This window comes from Tachysurus vachellii, chromosome 9, assembly GCF_030014155.1.
Source record: "Tachysurus vachellii isolate PV-2020 chromosome 9, HZAU_Pvac_v1, whole genome shotgun sequence".
NCBI lineage: Eukaryota > Metazoa > Chordata > Actinopteri > Siluriformes > Bagridae > Tachysurus > Tachysurus vachellii.
Window position 1 is genome coordinate 23,367,707 of NC_083468.1, and position 20,162 is coordinate 23,387,868.

Consider the following 20,162-nt stretch of genomic DNA (forward strand, 5'->3'; position numbering starts at 1 on the left):
CTGAGATAGGCACAGGCTCCCCGTGACCTGAGGTAGTTCAGATAAGCGGTAGAAGATGAATGAATGAATGAATGAATGAATGAAAGTTGGTAACAATTCCTTGTAAGCATTCTTGCAAAAAAAAAAAACTTGCTAGAAATTATAAACTTTAATAATATGCTATGAAGTATTAAACACCCATAAGGTAATAAAATAAATTTTGAAAAATTGCATGAAAGGGTTACATTATATGTATTGATTTTTTATTTATTTATTTTTTGTCTCGGTTTATCTCGTCTCTTTTTTATTTATTATCCATTTATAATCATTAAAAAATAACCGAGTTGCAGATTAATCATTCACAGGTTTTATTCACAATATTATGAAATCCATAATATCCACATAGTGAAACATTTATAACACTTGATTTACAACTTAATTCAATTTGATGAAGCATTATTTTAGATTGTATAAAATTGCTTACAAGGAATTAGTTAGTAATAAAGAACGATTAATACTAAGCAGAGTTTAAATCATTTTTTTTTATGTAAAAATATGACATACCACTGTGTGACCTTTGACCCTCGTGTAAATGACCATTATCTTTATTAAATGTTATTAAATACACAAAAATACATAATCAAGGTAGAAATTACAGTTTGGTTGAGGTGGGGGGAAAAAAACAAACTTGACTTTCCCAAAAAATGAGAAGTAAAATCAGTTGCTTATGCACAAACACTTGCAGATTTTCTATCAATCTATATTTCATGTCATAGTAATGCAGAATTTTCAGGCACACTGTAAAAAAAAACAACAAAAAAAAAACTTAACAACAACAGCATGAGCTTAACAATATATATATTTTTAAACATAAGGCAGAACTGAGCCAGGAGCTAGACATGTGCTGCTTCAGATCTCACTTTAGTCGATTGTCAGTCAGCAGGGTGGAGGTGTGTTCGCCTCAGCCTCGGGCCACGCTGCCTCTTGCGCACACTCACTCTTGTCAGTTTCCTCGTTTTACCGGCTGTCATGCTGATTTATGAATTTGTCCATGTCCATGACAAGTAAAGACAATTTATTTAAGGCGTAAAAGCCAGGCTGCCTCAAAAGGCTGGCCCATTTTAGCTCCACAACACATTAACACAGAGAAAAAAAAAATAAATGCAATACTTTACACTGTCCATAAGATCATCCCAGATATTTTATAGGAATAGATCACTTTGCACTTTGCAGGGTTTTATACAGCTTAAACAAAGCATACAAACAAAATAAATACAAAACATCTATTATTCAAATATAGTTGACATGTATACAAAAGTTCTGAAATTCTATCATATAAAAAAGGGGGACAATGATTTTAGTTAATTATTATAGCAAATTAATATAAGATAATAATAATAATAATAATAATAATAATAATAATAATAATAATAATAATAATAATAATTGTTATTCTTATTCTTATTATTATTATTATTATTATTATTATTATTATTATTATTATTATTATTATTATTATTATTATAACTCAAAGGAAAGGAAAACCAGAAGAAAACAAAACAAATATTTAAATTTTTTAAAAAAGAAATTCAAATGTGTTTCGGAAGCTTACCATGTATGTACATGTTGGGAAATTACATTCAATTCTTAGCTTAATAATAATAATAATAATAATATTAATAATAATAATAATAATAAAGGAAATGCTGTTGAGAACATTTTTAACAAAGGTGTCATTTGTAAAAAAAAAAAAAAAAAAAAAAAAAAAAAAATCTTTTCACAGCTGAACAGATTTCAGCTTCCCAAAATCTTCTTTGGGGGAAATAATAATAATAATAATAATAATAATAATAATAATAATAATAATAATAATAATAATAATAATAATAATAACATATTTTATTCTATTAATTTATTTGTGACCCCTCCCACCCTTTACTAACCTTCCTTTACAAAGCATATACATAATGACCACCTGTACAAGTGTACATGTGTTCATTCATATTTGGCATTAAATGAAAAAAAAAAAAAAGCATTTGAATGTGACAATAAAAAGGCACTAATACCTCTAAGGGCATTTCAGTATTTCAGATATATGATCTTTGGCAGAGAACAGAGACACAGCTGTACACAGACGACACCAATTCAACAGAGGCAATAAAGCAGGCAGCCATTATGGTGTAGGAGAGCAATTCGCTCAGGAAAAATAAAACATAAACACTTACTGTTTGTCCGTTTGGTACACGGGGAACCAGCTTTAGGAGAATTTTGCTGAAGTGCATTTGGCTGCATGTGAGGATCATAAAATACTGAAAAAGGAGCCAATGTAGTATGTAAAGCAACATTACAGAGTGAAGCACTGCTCCTTAAACGAGACACAACGTCTTTTCATGTCTTTGGCGCTTTAGCGATATGAACCACTAAGTACTTTTTGGTGCTGTCAGTCTTTGGCACGACGTAGACGCTAATTTAGCTCTGTGGTGTTAACTGGGGAAGCTGTACTCCATCTGATGCCTCCAGATTCAGGGAATGGAGAATCTCAATCTGCCTGCTTGTGCTCAGGTCTTGTGGTTGTGCCTGAAACACTTCTCCCTGTGTTTCGAATTCCCCACTCAGCCTCTCATCATCTTCAGCCAGTTGCGCGAGCCGTCGTTCCTCTGCCTCGATCTCTTCCGTGGTGGGGATGGAGTTCTTTTTGGGTCGGCCTTTAGGCTTCGTAGGTGCCTGATGTCCTCCTTTTAGCACCTGGAGACACATGAGATGCTCTTTAATGACACTGTGACGAATAAAAGCCAAGGTAAAAGGTCAATGCAGTTATTACAGTGATTAAGGTAAGATGTGTGGTCATTAAATACTAAGAGAGAGCTTTCGTGCCTAAATGAGATGTTGACCGCGCTGAAGCAGTCATCCGCACTGTATCCTAAATCATCTTTCATGTCTCTTAACACACAGATGCGTACACACACTTAAGCACACTGCCTCTAGGCTGAAGCTCTTTCTCCACATTATATATGGTGTACAGGTTAAAAACCGTCTAAGAGATTTTTAATGGTAGGGTTCGGATTTCCTCTGCAGCTTGGTGGTCCATTTTACTTATGAAATACAGACATCCAAATGATACAGTAAAGATGATATATATATAAGTCAGACAGCCTCTGTGACTCCTTCAGCAAGCAGACATTTAAAGGTGAATCCGGTGCTATTTACTAGATAGCAAATCCTTTCCATTGCGTGAGTGAATGAGAGTGTGTGTGTGTGCCCTGCGATAGGTTGGCACTCCGTCCAGGGTGTATCCTGCCTTGATGCCCAATGACGCCTGAGATAGGCACAGGCTCCCCGTGACCCGAGGTAGATCGGATAAGCGGTAGAAAATGAATGAATGAATGAATGAATGAATGAATGAATGAAATCCTTTCCACACTAATTAAATAGAGTAGCTTGTACTGTAGATGATATACGTATAATATTTACCTGATCCTAACACAAGTGCATAAGCAGAGGTGGCAACATTTACAGTTTAGTCACAGTATTTGTAATTTATTTATTTTTTTTTGCATTAGTGAATTCACATGAAAACTGTGCTAAACCAATGGTCAGAGCAAACAAACAAAATTTGCTTGAAGGAAATGTCAATTGAGCTAAGGGAAAAAGAAGTGGGAAGTAAAACACGTGCATTTGCATCTGGTTGTTCAATGCTTTCTCTTTATATTTATCTCTTTATCTATTGTTGTTGCTGTTGTTGTTGTTAAGAAATATCAGCATGGGACAGGCTGTAAATTGAATACCATTATGTCATATACATAAAAGATATGTCAATGTTATATTAAGTCCGATTAGCTGCTCTAATTCCCTTTAAGATCCAAATGACTCAGAACTTATTAAAAGTGTAAAAGTACCATGTTTTTTAATGTCACATGCCCGATCGAGCAGCTTGACCCCCTTCATCGAAGAAGTGTTCATTTCTGAGTAGAAATGAGTAGCCACTAGGCAGAAAGACAAAAAAAAGATGAAGGCTGTTATATTATGGACTTACCATTTTCTTCCATTTCATGCGTCTGTTCTGGTACCAAGTCTTGACCTGGAGCTGGGTGAGACCGAGAGACTGAGCCAGGTCCAATCTAAAGTCCCAAACACACACACAAGCACAAAATATCAACAATAGAATCTGAGAGTAATGATGAATATCATTTATTAAATTTATTATATATTTGATTAAAAAAACTCAGATTGGTTCGTATCTTTTTCACCAGTTTAGAGGATCTTAATACGTCTGCCTCTCTTTTCCAAATCCTGACACCTGCTGCTTTATGGAAAGCTCTGAGTGGTGCAGATTCCCTCTTCTCATTACATGCCTCATAGCAACAAGCATCATCATGTCTCGTGTCCTGTTATCCGTCTCTTACTGATTGCGTTCACCTGTGTCGTGTTTGTGTCATGATTATTCGCAGAGTCTTGTCAATAATATTGTACATCACAAAACTTTTGTCTATTTTTATTTTTTTATTTTAACCCCATGCCTATTTACCCCATGACTATTTACTTGACCACACTGTTTGCTTGTCCTCTGCCCACGGAGTTACCTTTACCCTCTGCCTCTAACCTTATTAGCATCAAAGACATTCTCTGACTTGACTATCGGAAGGAAATTTTTTTAATCGTCATGTTAATTAGCTTGAACAGATGCTACGCAACATTTCTAAAATCAGGAATATGAACGGAATATTTGACTAAATTGAGTTCAATTTTGGGGGCACAGTGGCTTAGTGGTTAGCACGTTCGCCTCACACCTCCAGGGTCGGGGTTCGATTCCCGCCTCCGCCTTGTGTGTGTGGAGTTTGCATGTTCTCCCCGTGCCTCGGGGGTTTCCTCCGGGTACTCCGGTTTCCTCCCCTGGTCCAAAGACATGCATGGTAGGTTGATTGGCATCTCTGGAAAATTGTCCCTAGTGTGTGATTGCGTGAGTGAATGAGAGTGTGTGTGTGCCCTGCGATGGGTTGGCACTCCGTCCAGGGTGTATCCTGCCTTGATGCCCAATGACGCCTGAGATAGGCACAGGCTCCCCGTGACCCGAGGTAGTTCGGATAAGCGGTAGAAGAAGATGAGTTCAATTGAATTTAACACAGTGCAGCAAAAACTATAACATAGATGCTAACGCATTTAAACGTGATGTAGGAGAAAAATAAAGCTGCTACCCAGATCCCAGACTTAAATATTACTTTATGTGTGATAAGCCTAGACGTTTTGCATAATAGACAATGCTTTGTCATGATAAGAGATGGGACAGATTACTCACATATTGTCCACAGTTTGTATTAACCTACCAAATTAGCTTGTCATACATTTGAGCTAAAATATAGTAGTTGCCACTTTTTTGCATAGACGGTTGGACGTCTGAATTGAAGTGATTTGAAATTTTGTCTAAATTGTGTGCGCTTAAAATGAAATAAATTTGCCTTTGTCCTTTGTCCTGTTAGGAATTTCCACTAAAATAATCGTCCTTCTATTAACGTGACTTCAAAAGAGGAGGATCACTGATAGACATCCTAAAGTCATCTGTTATCCTACACATGAAACCCAGTGGGTGGCCATGTCTCTGCCGGTCCAGATGTCCATCTAATCACAGCATAATCAGTAACACTGCAGCGACATATCAAAGCAAGACACGTTGTTCTGTCTGGAATAGTCTTCCCAGACTCACTGTAATTGCAGACCTTCCACTCAAATCTGTCACCATTTATCTATACAGGAAAAAAAGGTAATCCTATCATACGAGATCATTGCTCTCTTCAAGGCAGCCGGGCTTCCTTTGGCCACTCCGGCAAGCTTTCCATGACTAATTCAGCGATTGGTTTGGCGGTAATGTGATAGCCATGGCTGTACTTGGACTGAACAGAGAGCACTGTATCAAACAGCCGTGCTATCAAACGATTGCACAGAGATTCCTGCCATGTCTTCCTTCAAAGTAGATCGCCAACAGCCAGAAAGGATTAACTAGCTCTACCGCACTGCCTCTCCCAGTCAGCCAGTCAAACCCTCTGTGGCACTTTGATGTCAGACATACGGATCTGTTGGAATTGAGCAAATCGGTGAAGTGCACTCACAGAAAACGACTATCTTTCTCTCTTTTGTACACTGTTTCATTCTATTCTTGGTTTCAGACATGTAAGACATGCAATGAGGATCCTGTAGTATTAGAACGAGAGCATTAAAATTAGTTATTGTTATAAAAAAATGACAATAAAATTAGTTATTGTCAGAGGCAATTGAACAGTTAGACCAATAAGATTTTAGAATTCTGTGGTATATATATATATATATATATATATATGTATATATATATATATACATATATATATATATATATATATACCACAGATTTCTAAAATTCTAAAATTCTATATATAAGATATATAGAAATCAAGAATTCTGTGGTATATATATATATATATATATATATATATATACCACAGAATTCTTGATTTATATATGTATATATTTATTTATTTATATTTTTATTTTTATATATATATAAAATATGTTTTCAAATTATATACGAATCAAAGTCATCAAAGACATAACTTTGTCAGATTTTATTGCTCACTGGCTTACATGATTTGTTTAAGCTGTTTAATCCTACTCTAAACACAGTGTCTCTGTGCAGTTTTGACTACCATAAAGTCTGTTTTGTTCCCTTGCCACTGTTGCGGTACAGTTTTCTCAACATAATCCCGAACATGGACTCCTGTACTTTATGACCCTGTCAATATACAAATAAAGCTGAAATTGATTACTTTTGAGTATTGGTTTGTAGACAGGAAACATACACCTACGTGACACTTTAGGCTTATTTTAAACTCAATTCTTGATGATTATAATAATCTGTACCTTATAAAAATGATTATGACTGAATTATATAAATTGGACAAATTTGTATGTTGGCATGTTTACTGCTATTTTTTATGAGGTTTTGATTATGTGGCCATTTGCTCACTTTCGGCTGTGGCTGCTGGGCTCAAGAGCCAAAAACCACGAAAGAGAGAGAGAGAGAGAGAGAGAGAGAGAGAGAGGGAGGGAGAGAGAGAGAGAGAGAGAGAGAGAGAGAGAGAGAGAGAGAGAGAGAGAGAGAGAGAGACAGAGAGAGACAGAGAGAGAGAGAGAGAGAGAGAGAGAGAGAGAAAGGGAGAGAGAGAGAGACAGAGAGAGAGAGAGACAGAGAGGGGGGGGTAGGGAATAAGAGATTATCAAAAAAGACAGAATGAGAAGAATGAAAGAGAAATGGAGAGAAAAAGGGAGAACGAAGCAGACAGAGAAAGAGAGAGAGAAAAATGAACTCCACAGAGAGAGAGAGAGAGAGAGAGAGAGAGAGAGAGAGAGAGAGAGAGAGGATAAGAAATAATATACGTAAATAAGAAATAATCGGAAAACACAGATTGAGAAGAAGAATGAAAGAGAAAAGGAGAGAAAAAATGACAAAGACACAGATATAAATAAGAGGCAGAGAGAAATTCTACTGTAGAGAGAGAGAGAGAGAGAGAGAGAGAGAGAGAGAGAGAGAGAATGAACAAATTGACCAGTAATAAGGTGAACACATCCTTCCTTCACACCCTGAGGATGGGGATTTCCCAGATTTTATGTTCTTCATTCAGCTGGGACTTTGATGAGTTAACTTCTAAGACTAATATGGCAGGTATCAAATGTGTGTGTGTGTGTGTGTGTGTGTGTGTGTGTGTGTGTGTGTGTGTGTAGAGAGAGAGTAGTGTAATAAAAGTGTGGCCTTAAATTCAGAACGTACAGTCTAGAGGTGTTGATCTATTTACCCATGAGTCTACTGCATTTCTCATTAAACACGTAGCACAGCGCAGAAGTCTTAGCCGTGTGTAAAGAAAATATGTGGCAGCTTTACCTGATTTATAATGGACCCAGATCTTGTATACTGGGATAAACTGGGCATGAGGTTAGAACAGACCAGTTTAGAGTTAGCAATCCATAATACTGACATGCTTTGGAGTAGTTGGAAGAAACCCTGGAACCCAGAGGAAACTATGTAGAGACTCTTTATGAATTTGATTTAGATTTTCTTTAATCAGTGCATTTTTTTTTTTTCGAAAATGGATATGTGAATTTCTGTGCCCATTACTGTATACTGTATCTCTTTCCTGTTTTTACAGGATTGACAGTTTATGTATATACACCTTACAGAAAATGGACCCGTGTACAATTTGAATACTTACTTACAGTAAATGAACATGGTCCTTGCTGAACGAGGAAACCTACCGATGAAGGGTTCTATATCAAATCTTTAAAGGCTACCTAAGAGGAACCAACAGAAAAACCAGTGTATGAAGTGATGCATCTTGGACTGATTTCAGTTCACATTTTCCGTTCGAATCTGTTTTGTATTTTTCAGGTGACTAAATCTGTCCTTAAAAAGACCTAAAAAAGTATGAAACCTTGTCCATCTGTCTCTCTGTATGTCAAATTTTAACCTTACGCTCCTGCATGGATCGACGGTAGGTTTTTTTATCTCCACATTTAAATGCGTTCTATGCCATAATGGAAGTATGTTCAGTAAGGCCAAACATGAAGTCTGAAATAAAATGGAAAATGTGTGAAGGCTGAGAAGGAACGACCCACGAGAGGCAACCTAAGACACACGGATTACATCATCTCATTGTACAAAGCTCCAAAGTGTTTTATATACACCTGTGTGTATATTAAATGATCGGCATGGAATCAGTGTAATTCGTTTCTGTTTGCTGTTATTGGCATGTTTCCCTGTTCTCTTGAATGGGGGTAGTGTTTCTTTTAGAGGATTTCTGGTCAGCTATTCAAAAGCCCAAGGTTAAAATCTTACTATTCTCTTGACTAGAACATTAGGTACCAAATGTTCTGCCTCATGCAGGTTAACCGTGTTTGACATGTTCCCAAAAGAATAAATCAAAATGTCACAGTGATAATCAATGCCATTCGCATTCCCACATCTGCTTTCATTTTTTTTTTGTCTGTTGTTCATGAAAATCTGTTTCATACTTGCGTGTACATTCTTGTTTCTGGAATAATAATGGACTAAAGTTAATGGTTGATAAATAAATCAAAGCGGTGAAGGAAATATAAAGTACACAAGGAGCAGGAAATGGTGATGGACCCAGTGTTTGAACGTGAAAGTTTAATTTCAATTCACTAACTTACTAATAATAAAACAACTTGTCTAAATGTAGAATAATCAATTTATTCATGTTACAGTGGAGTGTCCCAATGTTTTTATGCTTAATTCTTACTCCTGAATTACAACTACTTTATCACTGGATCTCTGGTTCACAGCTAAAAGACCACCAAATTAAATCAACCGACTAAATGCAGAAAATATGTAAATCCATTTATTTATTTATTTATTTATTTACTTTGTATTACTTTTACTTATTCATTTGCATTTTAAAAAACTGTGAAAGCTGATTGGCCATTGGCGTTTTTTGTTTGTTTGTTTGTTTGTTTGTTTTAATACAGTATATAACCCAGTCATCATTAGACACAAGGATGCTATACACCAAATTTCAGCTTGATCAGATGTACGAATGCTGAGAAATCAGTGTATGAACTTATCTCCATCCATTAAAGCATATCGTCGCTGTCGGGCGGAAACCTCGTATGTCCAAATTTGGTCAATTTCATATTTTTTCACATATCGATGCTATTGGTCAGTCCCCACGTGGGTCTGTTATTTTTACAAGTTATTAACCAATCTAAAGTCTTGAAAATAGCTTGAGTGCAAATCTCTTAACTCCATTGGACACTTCAACTGTCCACCTCTTCCTCACTCTGCGGGAGAGCTTTGCTGCATATTTCTCCTTAATAAGAGTCGCAACGAATCAACACGTCTTCTGAGGTAAATGTCTTCAAAACACTGGGCTCAAAGAAAAAAAAATCTTGACCCTCGCTAGTTCTGGTGCTCGTCTGAGGACAGGAATTTAGCGCAAGACGATCCACTGCAACGCGGACTAAACCCTGTGCACTGCAGATAAGGTACGGCGTTTTTTTAATTTCCTGAAAAATAACGGTTTTGGAGATACGAGGATTCCGCCCGACAGCGACGATATAGAGTATATACTGTACATATAAATGTCATTATAATAAATATTAATAAATAAAGCAAGTGTTGCTCAATCTGTATTAGTGTTACGCTCTAACTTTATTTAACTTTAATCTTTGTAACTTTTCATATAAATGTCGAGTGAATAGCAGGTGCTGACCTGTCAGGAGTGGAGAGGTACTTCTGCTTCTGAAACTTCTTCTCCAGACCCATGAGCTGCAGCTCGGTGAAGATGGTGCGACTGCGACGTGGCTTCTTTAGCCGGGTAGCGCTGTGCTCTGTCTCTGATTCGCTGCTGATGCTGACGGGCGTCTCGCTAGGCACCGGCTCTCCTGGCAGCGCATGCTGGGGTGACATGATGGGCAGGTGGGTGACCCGGCCTGGGGGCGAGGGCTGGGGAATGTGTGGCAGGCTGCTGTGGGGCTGACGGGTGATGACAGACAGCAAGGGGTATGTGCTGAGTGATGACGAGCCTGTAGGAATGCACATGTATATATATATTATATATTATATATAATAGCAATGTTATCATATTAAATATCAAAGTTGATACAGAAGGTAATATATGTGGAGGGGAAAAAATGCTACAAAGATCAATTTGAGGTCAATGTCAATGTACGAAATGGATCATGTGGTGCAAAAAAAAGAAAAAAAAATACAACCAAGATTATTAAACCTATTTTTTAGACTTATTTCAAAGTAAGAAATAATATTAAAACAAATACTTAAAATTAGTTACAGTATCTTGCAATAGAAGACTATTTTAAGGTTGAAAAACCTGTTTAATTGCAGAACCTTGTACACAGAAGTTGAGATATATGGCTTATCACTGGTAGAATGAATTCTAGAAGAAGGAATGACTTTATTCTGGATGTTAATGGCTGATTTCAATTGTAGAATTTAAGCCAAGACCAAAAGTAAAATGCCTCCTGACTCCCCACAGGCGTGACACATCAGTTCAGCAAAATGTTTAATCCAGATTCTGTAAAACGGCTCTAAATTGCCACGAGGATCCGTTTTACTGCTTTAATACTGTCGTTGTCACATTCTTAGCTGCTGCGTGGCCAGTTTAAGCAGCCATAATGGTCCAAGTGAACTAAATCCTCACTAATAGCCTGTCCCTTCTCGCCTTAATGGTGTTGGGAAGCGTTAAAAAGCCCGACCTGGCTGATGCAGGTCACTGAACTGCAGAGCTGCTCAGATGATGTAAGTGGTGTTTTACACGACACCCCTGAACCACTGGATGATAATGATTCTCCTAAATCTCTGCAACTCTCTGCTTTTCTCTTTCTCTCAGTCTCCGTCTGTCAGACGGCACAACGACGCCAGACTTCATAAAATGCAGAGTAGGACTCCAGAGATAACGCTTTTTAAAGAAAAGGGACGTATTTTAAAATAAAAAGAGAACTAGAAAGACAAAGAGACTAAACGTGTAGAAATAAGGCAAAAAACGGAGACATTTTAGATAGGATTTTCAGGTTGATCCGAGCTAGTTCTAAAGACAAAATGTTTTTTTTTTTTGTTTGTTTGTTTTTTTTTTTTTTTGGGGGGGGGGGGGGGGTGTTTTGAGTTCGAACCTGAACAAAACATAGACAGTGTTGTGTGTCAGAATGAGAATGACTTTGTCTTAGGTTCATTGCTAATATTCAACTTCAGGCACAAGTTCAGGCTTGAAACCTCTTAGTACCTTTTAACACACACACACACACACACACACCTATTGTTTAACAATCATCTTCGTTAAAGACTATTCAATATGTCTGAGTCAGATAGCAGAGCTTTTAATGTGACATGATGGTTCTTTTTTTCTCTTCATAAGGTGTGTCCTCAAATATATTGACTCCACATGTTAATATTTTAAGGCCACAAATTAAATATCTCATAGCTGCAAATGGGCTTCATGGTTAGCATGTTAGTCTCAAACCTCTGGGGTCGGGGGTTCGATTCCCACCTGTGCTCTGTGTGTGGATTTTGCATGTTCTTCCTGTGCTTCAGGGGTTTTCTTTTGGTTCTACTCTTGGAGTCTAAAGAAATGCTTGTAGGCTAAATATCATCTCTAATTTGTGTGAGTGTGTGTGAGATTGTGTCCTGTGATGGGTTGTCAGCCTGTCCCAGGTGTTCCCTGACTCCTGCCTTGTGCCTTGAGTATCCTGGGATAGACTCCAGGTTCCTCACAACCCTGTGGAGGATAAACACTACAAACAATAGATGGATGGATGTATAGATGGATGTATAGATGGATGTATGGATGGATGGATGGATAGATGGATGGCGACAAACAATGATGTTGGGTTCTTGTACCCATGAATTGTTTAACTTGATCCCAGAACGTAATATATGTTGGGATATCATAATTAACACATGACAGTTAATCGCTGATGACGGATCTCAATGCCACAGAGGTTTATTTCCGTTGTCTCATTCATATCCAATTCAAGTTAATATGTATGTCTCTATTAACATTTTTCACAATGCAGCTTTGAAGAAATCCGGATGCTGATTTAGCCAGAGGTGACTGTGGTGAGGAAAAAAGAAAGAAGAAACCAGACTCAAAACAAAAACCAACTTTTTCTATTGAAACCGGATAGAGGGATTATGAATCGTTACCTTTTATCGGTAATTGTGTACAATAAAATCAAACGTTGAAAGGATGTTCAACATGAACAGACTGTTAATAAGAGTGCTGAGACGAGAAAAGGATTACAGCAACTTGTGTATTTGTAGTATTAAGGTGGTCACATCTTAAGTAAAGAATAAGGTGTCATGATTAAAGTGCCAACCCAGTTTCCCAAGAACTACACTGTTTCATTGAATAGTAAACACTTCACGCTTTTTACCAGTTTGTAATTAGAGCTAATGCTAATGTAGAAAGACAATAAGACAGGTTAGTTCACTTACTTTCTTCTTATACCAACAAAAAAATAGTTGTTTGCTTGTTCATCACCTGCTCTTTCTCTTGACACAGCTTGTCAATTTACAGATGAACCAGAGAGAATAAACTCCTCTGTCCTGAAGGCTTTCCCACACTAAAAAAACAAGCATCTTCCATACAAGACCTGTGTATTACATACTTAAAATATAAACATACTGTATATACGTATCTACTGTCTGACGTACAACGTGCTGGTAAAGAAAATACATCCAGACCTTCTGACCATTCCAATTTGGCAAATCAACTCTAAATAATAACTGGGAATCGTTTATGGATGCCACTGTGGTTAATGGTCAGTCTTACACCACTAGAGTTGGGGGTTTGATTCTTGTCTCCACCCAGTGTGTGTGGAGTTTGCATGTACTCATGTGCTTTCAGGGGCTTCATCTGGATACTCCAGTTTTCTCTTGAGTCCAAAAGACTCCAGGCTGAACTTGACCAAGTGTAGGATAAGCGGTATGCAAGATGGAATGAAATAATTGTTTTACACATTTGGCTGATGCGTTCACAGAAAGTGACTTGCAGCTGAGACTGAACACGGGTGAATAGTTGAGTTGCTGATTGGATTCGACTCTGTAGCCCATTGTCATCGCTACTCATTAAGATCAAGCTTGTTAAGCTTAAAATAAAACATGATGTGATGTGATACTTCAAATCTTCAGACCAATTAAAAAATAACATATTTATGACCTATTTATTAGTTAAAATAAATAAATGCATTTTAATATTTGACACTTAAACCCTGTTATGATGAACATTAGTGCGTATTTTGTACTTTCATTCATTCATTTTCTACCGATTATCCGAACTACCTCGGGTCACGGGGAGCCTCAGGCGTCATCGGACATCAAGGATACACCCTGGACAGAGTGCCAACCCATCGCAGGGCACACACACACTCTCATTCACTCACGCAATCACACACTACGGACAATTTTCCAGAGATGCCAATCAACCTACCATGCATGTCTTTGGACCGGGGGAGGAAACCGGAGTACCCGGAGGAAACCCCCGAGGCACGGGGAGAACATGCAAACTCCACACACACAAGGCGGAGGCAGGAATCGAACCCCCAACCCTGGAGGTGTGAGGCGAACGTGCTAACCACTAAGCCACCAAGCCACCGTGCCCCCCTATTTTGTACTTAGATTTAAAATGAGTCTATTGGGAAATCTCTTCCTGTCAATCATCCAAAAACAAACAAAGTGGGAAAGTTGAACCCGGTAGCAAACATTACACCATTCGTCGGTTGCGTGTTGTCAGCCCTGTTGAAATTAACTGTTGCACATCAAGTGATTGGATTCCACAAAGATGATTTCACTTGCTATTTGACCTCCCAGTAATGCTGTGCACAATGTTTTGGGTGCTCAAGTGGAACTCTCACTCATCAGCTATCAAATGTAAACAATGAACGCGGATGATGGAAATATGTTACTTCATCCTAATGCTCCCTGACTTCACCCATTTGTGCTTATACGTCTGCTGATACAACAAGCACGGTTTAAATTGCACCTGTGTTTGTGTAGTGATACAGTAAGCCATTAATGTTCCATCGTTTCTTTTTCCACTGAAGGTGTCGTCCGCTGATCATCTGCTGTTATAGGGTTTATGAATACATAAAGCTCTGACAGATCTTTTAGGCCAAACGTTTAAAACGTTCCAGTTTTTTTTTTCCTGTCTCACCTGAAAATATTTTTAGCAAAGTACTAGTCAGTATTATACTTCTTGTAAGTGTTATTTAAATATTTTGACTTGAAACCTGAGCCTGTGGATTTTCTTTCAGGCCTCAAGGCACTTGAAATGTAGAAAAATGTGTTGAAAGTTTTGATGGGAAAAGATATATATGTTATTGGGGTTTTTGTTAAAGACTAGCGTGTAAGGTGGATTCAAATGAAGTGCAACTACCAAAACAACAACCGAAGAACAGAGTGGTTCCTAAGTATAGTATGTACTATACTATGTATAGTATGTTACAAAGGTTAGATTAAGGAGATAATCATTTTGCTTGTGCTTTCTTATCACTTCTCAGAAATGGATTGAATCCAGAATTTCTTGTAATGGGATTGAGTTTGAGTTGAGTGCTAAAACACAAGGATTACACAAAATCATCTTGTCGTCTCTCTCTCTCTCTCTCTCTCTCTCTCTCTCTCTCTCTCTCTTTCTCGCTCTCTCTTTCTGTTGGAAGCTGCGATACATTGCCCATTTTTCACCACCTTGGGTGAATGAAAAATGAGTGCAATTTGTAAAAGCTTATCAAAAAGTTTCCAATGAGAAGTAAGTGATAAATGAAATTGTTTAACCTGCCCTTACGATTGCTCATCATTGGGTGTAGAGGTTAAAATACTTATGGAATCTTATCTTCTTTATCAAAGAGTTTGTAAAATAAACCTGTTGTGTGTGACTTGTTTCTTTTCTGTCGGTATGGAGATAATGTCTATAAAGCCTTGAAACTAAAATGTAAAGAATAAAATATTTGGTAGTAAGCTATTAGATCAGGTGTTTATTTTATTTTATTTATTTGATTATTTATTTATTTATTTATTTATTTATTTTTAGTGTTTTACTTCCCTAATACTAATAATGCCAACATTTATATATTTAATCTTTTTTTATTAATTATTTTTAAATAGATGTATAAATTTTACAAAATTAAAAAATAATAATAATTTTACAAAATATTGTATAAAGTTATCTTTTAATACAGTCAATGTTGTTAAACCTGCAAAAAAATCAAGCTAATTCATGTTATCAGTTACCTCACTTTTTTCTTCTCTCTCACACAGCCTACTGTATTTCCACTACATGAGAAATGCAGATCCCTCCATCCCGAACACTTCTCCGAACACTTCATGGAAAACTTAAACGTAACATACAGCATTACATCTCACTGTTACGGCGCGCTGACACTGGAGACTCCTTCCATAACCCACTAAAATAATCATCTCCTTAGAGAAAACTTTTACATTTACAAGTTTGTTTTTAATCTGTTAACGTGCAGCCAAACAAACCCTGTCGCTCCTGTCGATATAAACCATATAATATCAAAAATAAAACAACTCTTTCTGAGCTTGGAGAACTGAACAGCAGCATGTTATAAGAGTGATTTATATCTGGATGTTTTAATCTCCAAAGTATAAAATACAAGAAAGTACAAGCACAAACTGGTGTGTCATGGAACATTTGAGAAGTCAGGTTCTGCCACTGGATTGACAAATGACTTAGAGTAAAGTATTCATAAAGGAATTAGTAACTCAAGCTGACTTTGAAGCACAGAGCTTTAATATCTCATGCAACACACATCTTATTTACTGTACTCTGCTTCCTACTGTTTTGTCTGTTAGCTTGGTGAGTGTTATAACGGCCCCTTCTGGTATGATAGTGTCACAACAACAAGGTAGAACAACCCAGAGATGACCCACAATCTCCTACGACCTCCTGCGAGTTGGCACTAGCCACAGTGACAGTCACTTTCTAAATTCAGAATTACAAGCCGCTGATGAGGTATCATATAGAATATCTCACAGCAGGGCTGCTTAATAAGATATAGTCAGTACCCTGATCTGATATTTGGACTGGATACTCAATCCCTTTAGCACAAAGCTGCCAAAAATCTGCACACTTACCCTTTACTATATTATAGAACAAGATGTGTTGTTTGGGACTAGGTGTGCTTGTCCATGGAAAAATCCAACCAGCAGAGAAAGAAGAAATCAGTTGCTAGGAATATTTTTATGATTTATAATTTCAACACTTCTTGCAATGCAACGCACCCATTAAGGTTTATTGAGGTGTCGCTGTGAAGTGGTTTTCAATGACAAGTTTATTACAACAACATCAACAAAACTACACTGGGAATGATTTAAGCATATTTATCCTCTGATTCATTTATATTCACGCATAAAATTTTTGGTTTGTTTTGTTGTTGTTGGTTTTCCAGATGTGAGTTTCCAAAGCGTATTATTCATTATTCACTGATGGGTTCGTGTCAATACAACGTGAAAAAACAAGAGCACGTTTGCAAAATGTAAGAACAATGGGTACTGTTAGGATTCTATATGCTTAAAAAGTAATTATCATAATTACCATAATTATTAAAAACAATGAACAGAATTTATTGTAGTTGTGGAGGTTAAAAACTATTGGAATGTGTCCTAAAGCGGACAAATAGCAGCCTTGATCTGAAATAATGATTGTATTTTCCCAGTTTGTAATTAGACCTGAATTTAAATTTCAGGCATAAACGATGCATATGTTCTGTCTCTGTTTTTTCTTAGTAATCCTACTCATTCTGCATGATGTTTACGGCTATGCATGTTTGTGCATGAGTTATTTGCTTGCAATTAGTGCCGAATATATTTACCCATAATCTTCCTGCCCACAACCTGTACATCCTGTGTGGCCCACATATCTATTCTAAGTGTGACACAAAGGCTCAAGCCTTGGGCAAAAGTAATTAGGTAATTTAAAGTAAACCATTATGCGCTAATTATGACAGGCAGAAGTTATGATTCATGGAAAGATGAAAACATTGCAAGGCACAAAAAGAGTTCAGATTCTCTGATCATTTGAATTTTTATGTTATGTAAAGCTTAGATGCATTTGAAGAGACACGTTGTTTACTATATAGGCCTGTCATTACATTTAGATTTTTGGAAAATAAAAGATTTTTGTGAAAGTGCAGCGGTCTGAGCTTCATCCTGCTGTGTTTAGTTTTTTCACTGTAAGGCCATAATTGTTTTAAATTTTACTTTACCTCTATCGTTATGTAATTCTTTGGCCTAAAACTGATGATGATGATAATAATACTGTTATGCTTTTATACTATTATCCATAAATGTATCCTGTGATCCACAAATAAACATTTATTCAAAGAGCCCTCTGGTGATGTGTAAGTCGTTAACCTGGTGATGTAATTCTGAACGCACCTAACCCTATAATATTTAATACTCAGTGTTGTGTAAGCGACTGCTTTATATTTGGCATCATCTCGAGTTCATTTAGGAATCAGACAATGGGGGGAAAAAGCATTAAAATCCATCTCTGTTGAATTGTTTAAACTGACAAAATGTTTGTGAAACTGTTCATTTCCATATTTAAGGAAATGAATCAGAGACTTATTAAATCTTTAGAGAGTGTTGTGCAGAATTATGTGAGCATTAAATAGGACTTTTAAACCTTATGTAGGCTCTAAGTATGGGGTCATTACCGCTTGCTTATGTTTGAAGTGCCATTAATCCTTTAAGCAAACTTAGGATAATGTGTAGATTGCACAGAGGCTATAAAGGATAACATGAATAAATAAATAAATTAAACTCAGTAACATAGATAGATAGATAGATAGATAGATAGATAGATAGATAGATAGATAGATAGATAGATAGATAGAAATAAAAAATAATTGTGCATAATTATGACTGACAGGAAATACATAAGAATAATCTAATCTGGCAATAATTTGAAAAATATATATAAAAAAATGAAATAGACTAATTTCAGAAAAAGACACTTTTTAAGGCCTAGTGTGTAAATATATTTACCACCAATTCTTCACAGATTTTCGGGTTTGATTGCGAATTTACGCACCATAACGATCTTGAGAGTGGATTAAAATAACTGTAAGCATTAATACCAAAAATATTTACACATAATATACGTGGGGAATTTTTAATGAAACAAATCGTCTTTCAAAAATAATCCAAACCTAACAAGAAAACGAAAACCGGTAGCATTTTTTAACACTTAAATCTCCCCGACGCTTTATTACCAGGACATGCAGAGCGCAAAGGATTGAAGGGCAAAAGGTTTATGGTTTATGTTTAATATTCGGCATAAATGTGTAGAATATGATCAGGGTAATTGTACAGAATCCAACTGTTGCTTTTAATGTTTTTACAGCATTTGGACGCTTGGCAAAAATGCTATAAATGAAGAAAGTAAAAATAAGAAAGCAAAGATTGTGCCTCAAGTTTCTGTTTCAGCTGTTTCTTCTCATGCATGAAATATGACTGTGTTCGGTTCATCACTCACACACACACACACACACACACACACACACACACACACACACACACAGGAGTTATTATTATTTGTTATGTCTCTTAAAAGTTGGTGAATAACAATCAGTTATCAAGTATCAATTCTTCTTCTTCTTCTTCTTCTTCTTCTTCTTCTTCTTCTTCTTCTTCTTCTTATTATTATTATTTCGGCTTAGGGTGGAAAAGGGGAAAGATATTTGCTCTACACATTCTAATGTTTTATTGCTTTCGTTTGTATTAATTGCGAGCAATTTGTTCAATCAATTGCAGTAATTAATTGATTCTTGGTGTAGTTCTTAGTTTGCTTTAAGTTTACTTTATTGGTTTATGCGCAATAAGCATAAGTATCTTCCGCAAGCAACTTTTCTAAACACTACTGATTTAAGTGTACTTGAGAAACAAGGGGAGAAACAAGGGGAGAAACAAAGGGAAGCATCCGCAGTTAGTGAGAAAGTGAGTGAGTGGAAACTGCAGTTTTAGTGCGTAAAAATGAGCGTCTTACCGGAGCAGGAGTGTAGGGCTTTGGGTCGGACCACCAGGGAAGGACACACGGAGTATAGAGAGAGCTTCTCTAAGTAATCGCATGTCTCCTTGGCCAGAATCTCGTCGATCATGAAGGTCTTGTAACGCCGCCGGGACGCTTTGAGCTGCGCGGGTTGGGCGAGCCGGAACTCGGCTTGGCACTGCATGGCGCTCCGCTTCACTCAGCTTTAACGATTTGCACACTTACACAGAAGCAGTAAAGAATAACACATACACACACAGGCAGACGCACACATGCAGCTCTTCACACAAGCATTGTGTAGCTTTGTTCCTGTAAAGTCGCTCCACAGTGCCGTATGCTGCTCCTAAAGCTTGCTGCAATGACACGCTGCACACCGCTTTACTCACTTCTGTGTCTATCAGTGAGTGTGTGAGTGACTGAGTGACTGAGTGTGTGTGTGTGTGTGTGTGTGTGTGTGTGTGTGTATGTGTGTGTGTTCCACTCTCCTTTCCTAGAGCCTGCCTACAGAGCTCATTAGCCTAGCGATATATAAACCAGCTCCCCAACTACTGCCAGGCTACACACACACTCCCTGTCCATCATCTCTCTCTCTCTGTGTCTCTCTCTCTTACTTTCTCTCACTCT

General features: G+C 37.1%; 1 protein-coding gene across 1 annotated transcript; it reads right to left on the reverse strand.

Moving 5' to 3' along the window:
- Positions 1-1,734: 1,734 nt before the first annotated feature.
- Positions 1,735-19,962, reverse strand: barx2 (BARX homeobox 2). The gene is made up of 4 exons (XM_060878303.1): positions 19,536-19,962; positions 10,227-10,539; positions 4,013-4,097; positions 1,735-2,724 (listed from the first exon to the last, which is right to left on the reverse strand). Exons 1-4 carry the CDS (start codon positions 19,720-19,722, stop codon positions 2,449-2,451), a joined length of 861 nt encoding a protein of 286 aa, XP_060734286.1. The 5' UTR covers positions 19,723-19,962; the 3' UTR covers positions 1,735-2,448.
- Positions 19,963-20,162: the final 200 nt, after the last annotated feature.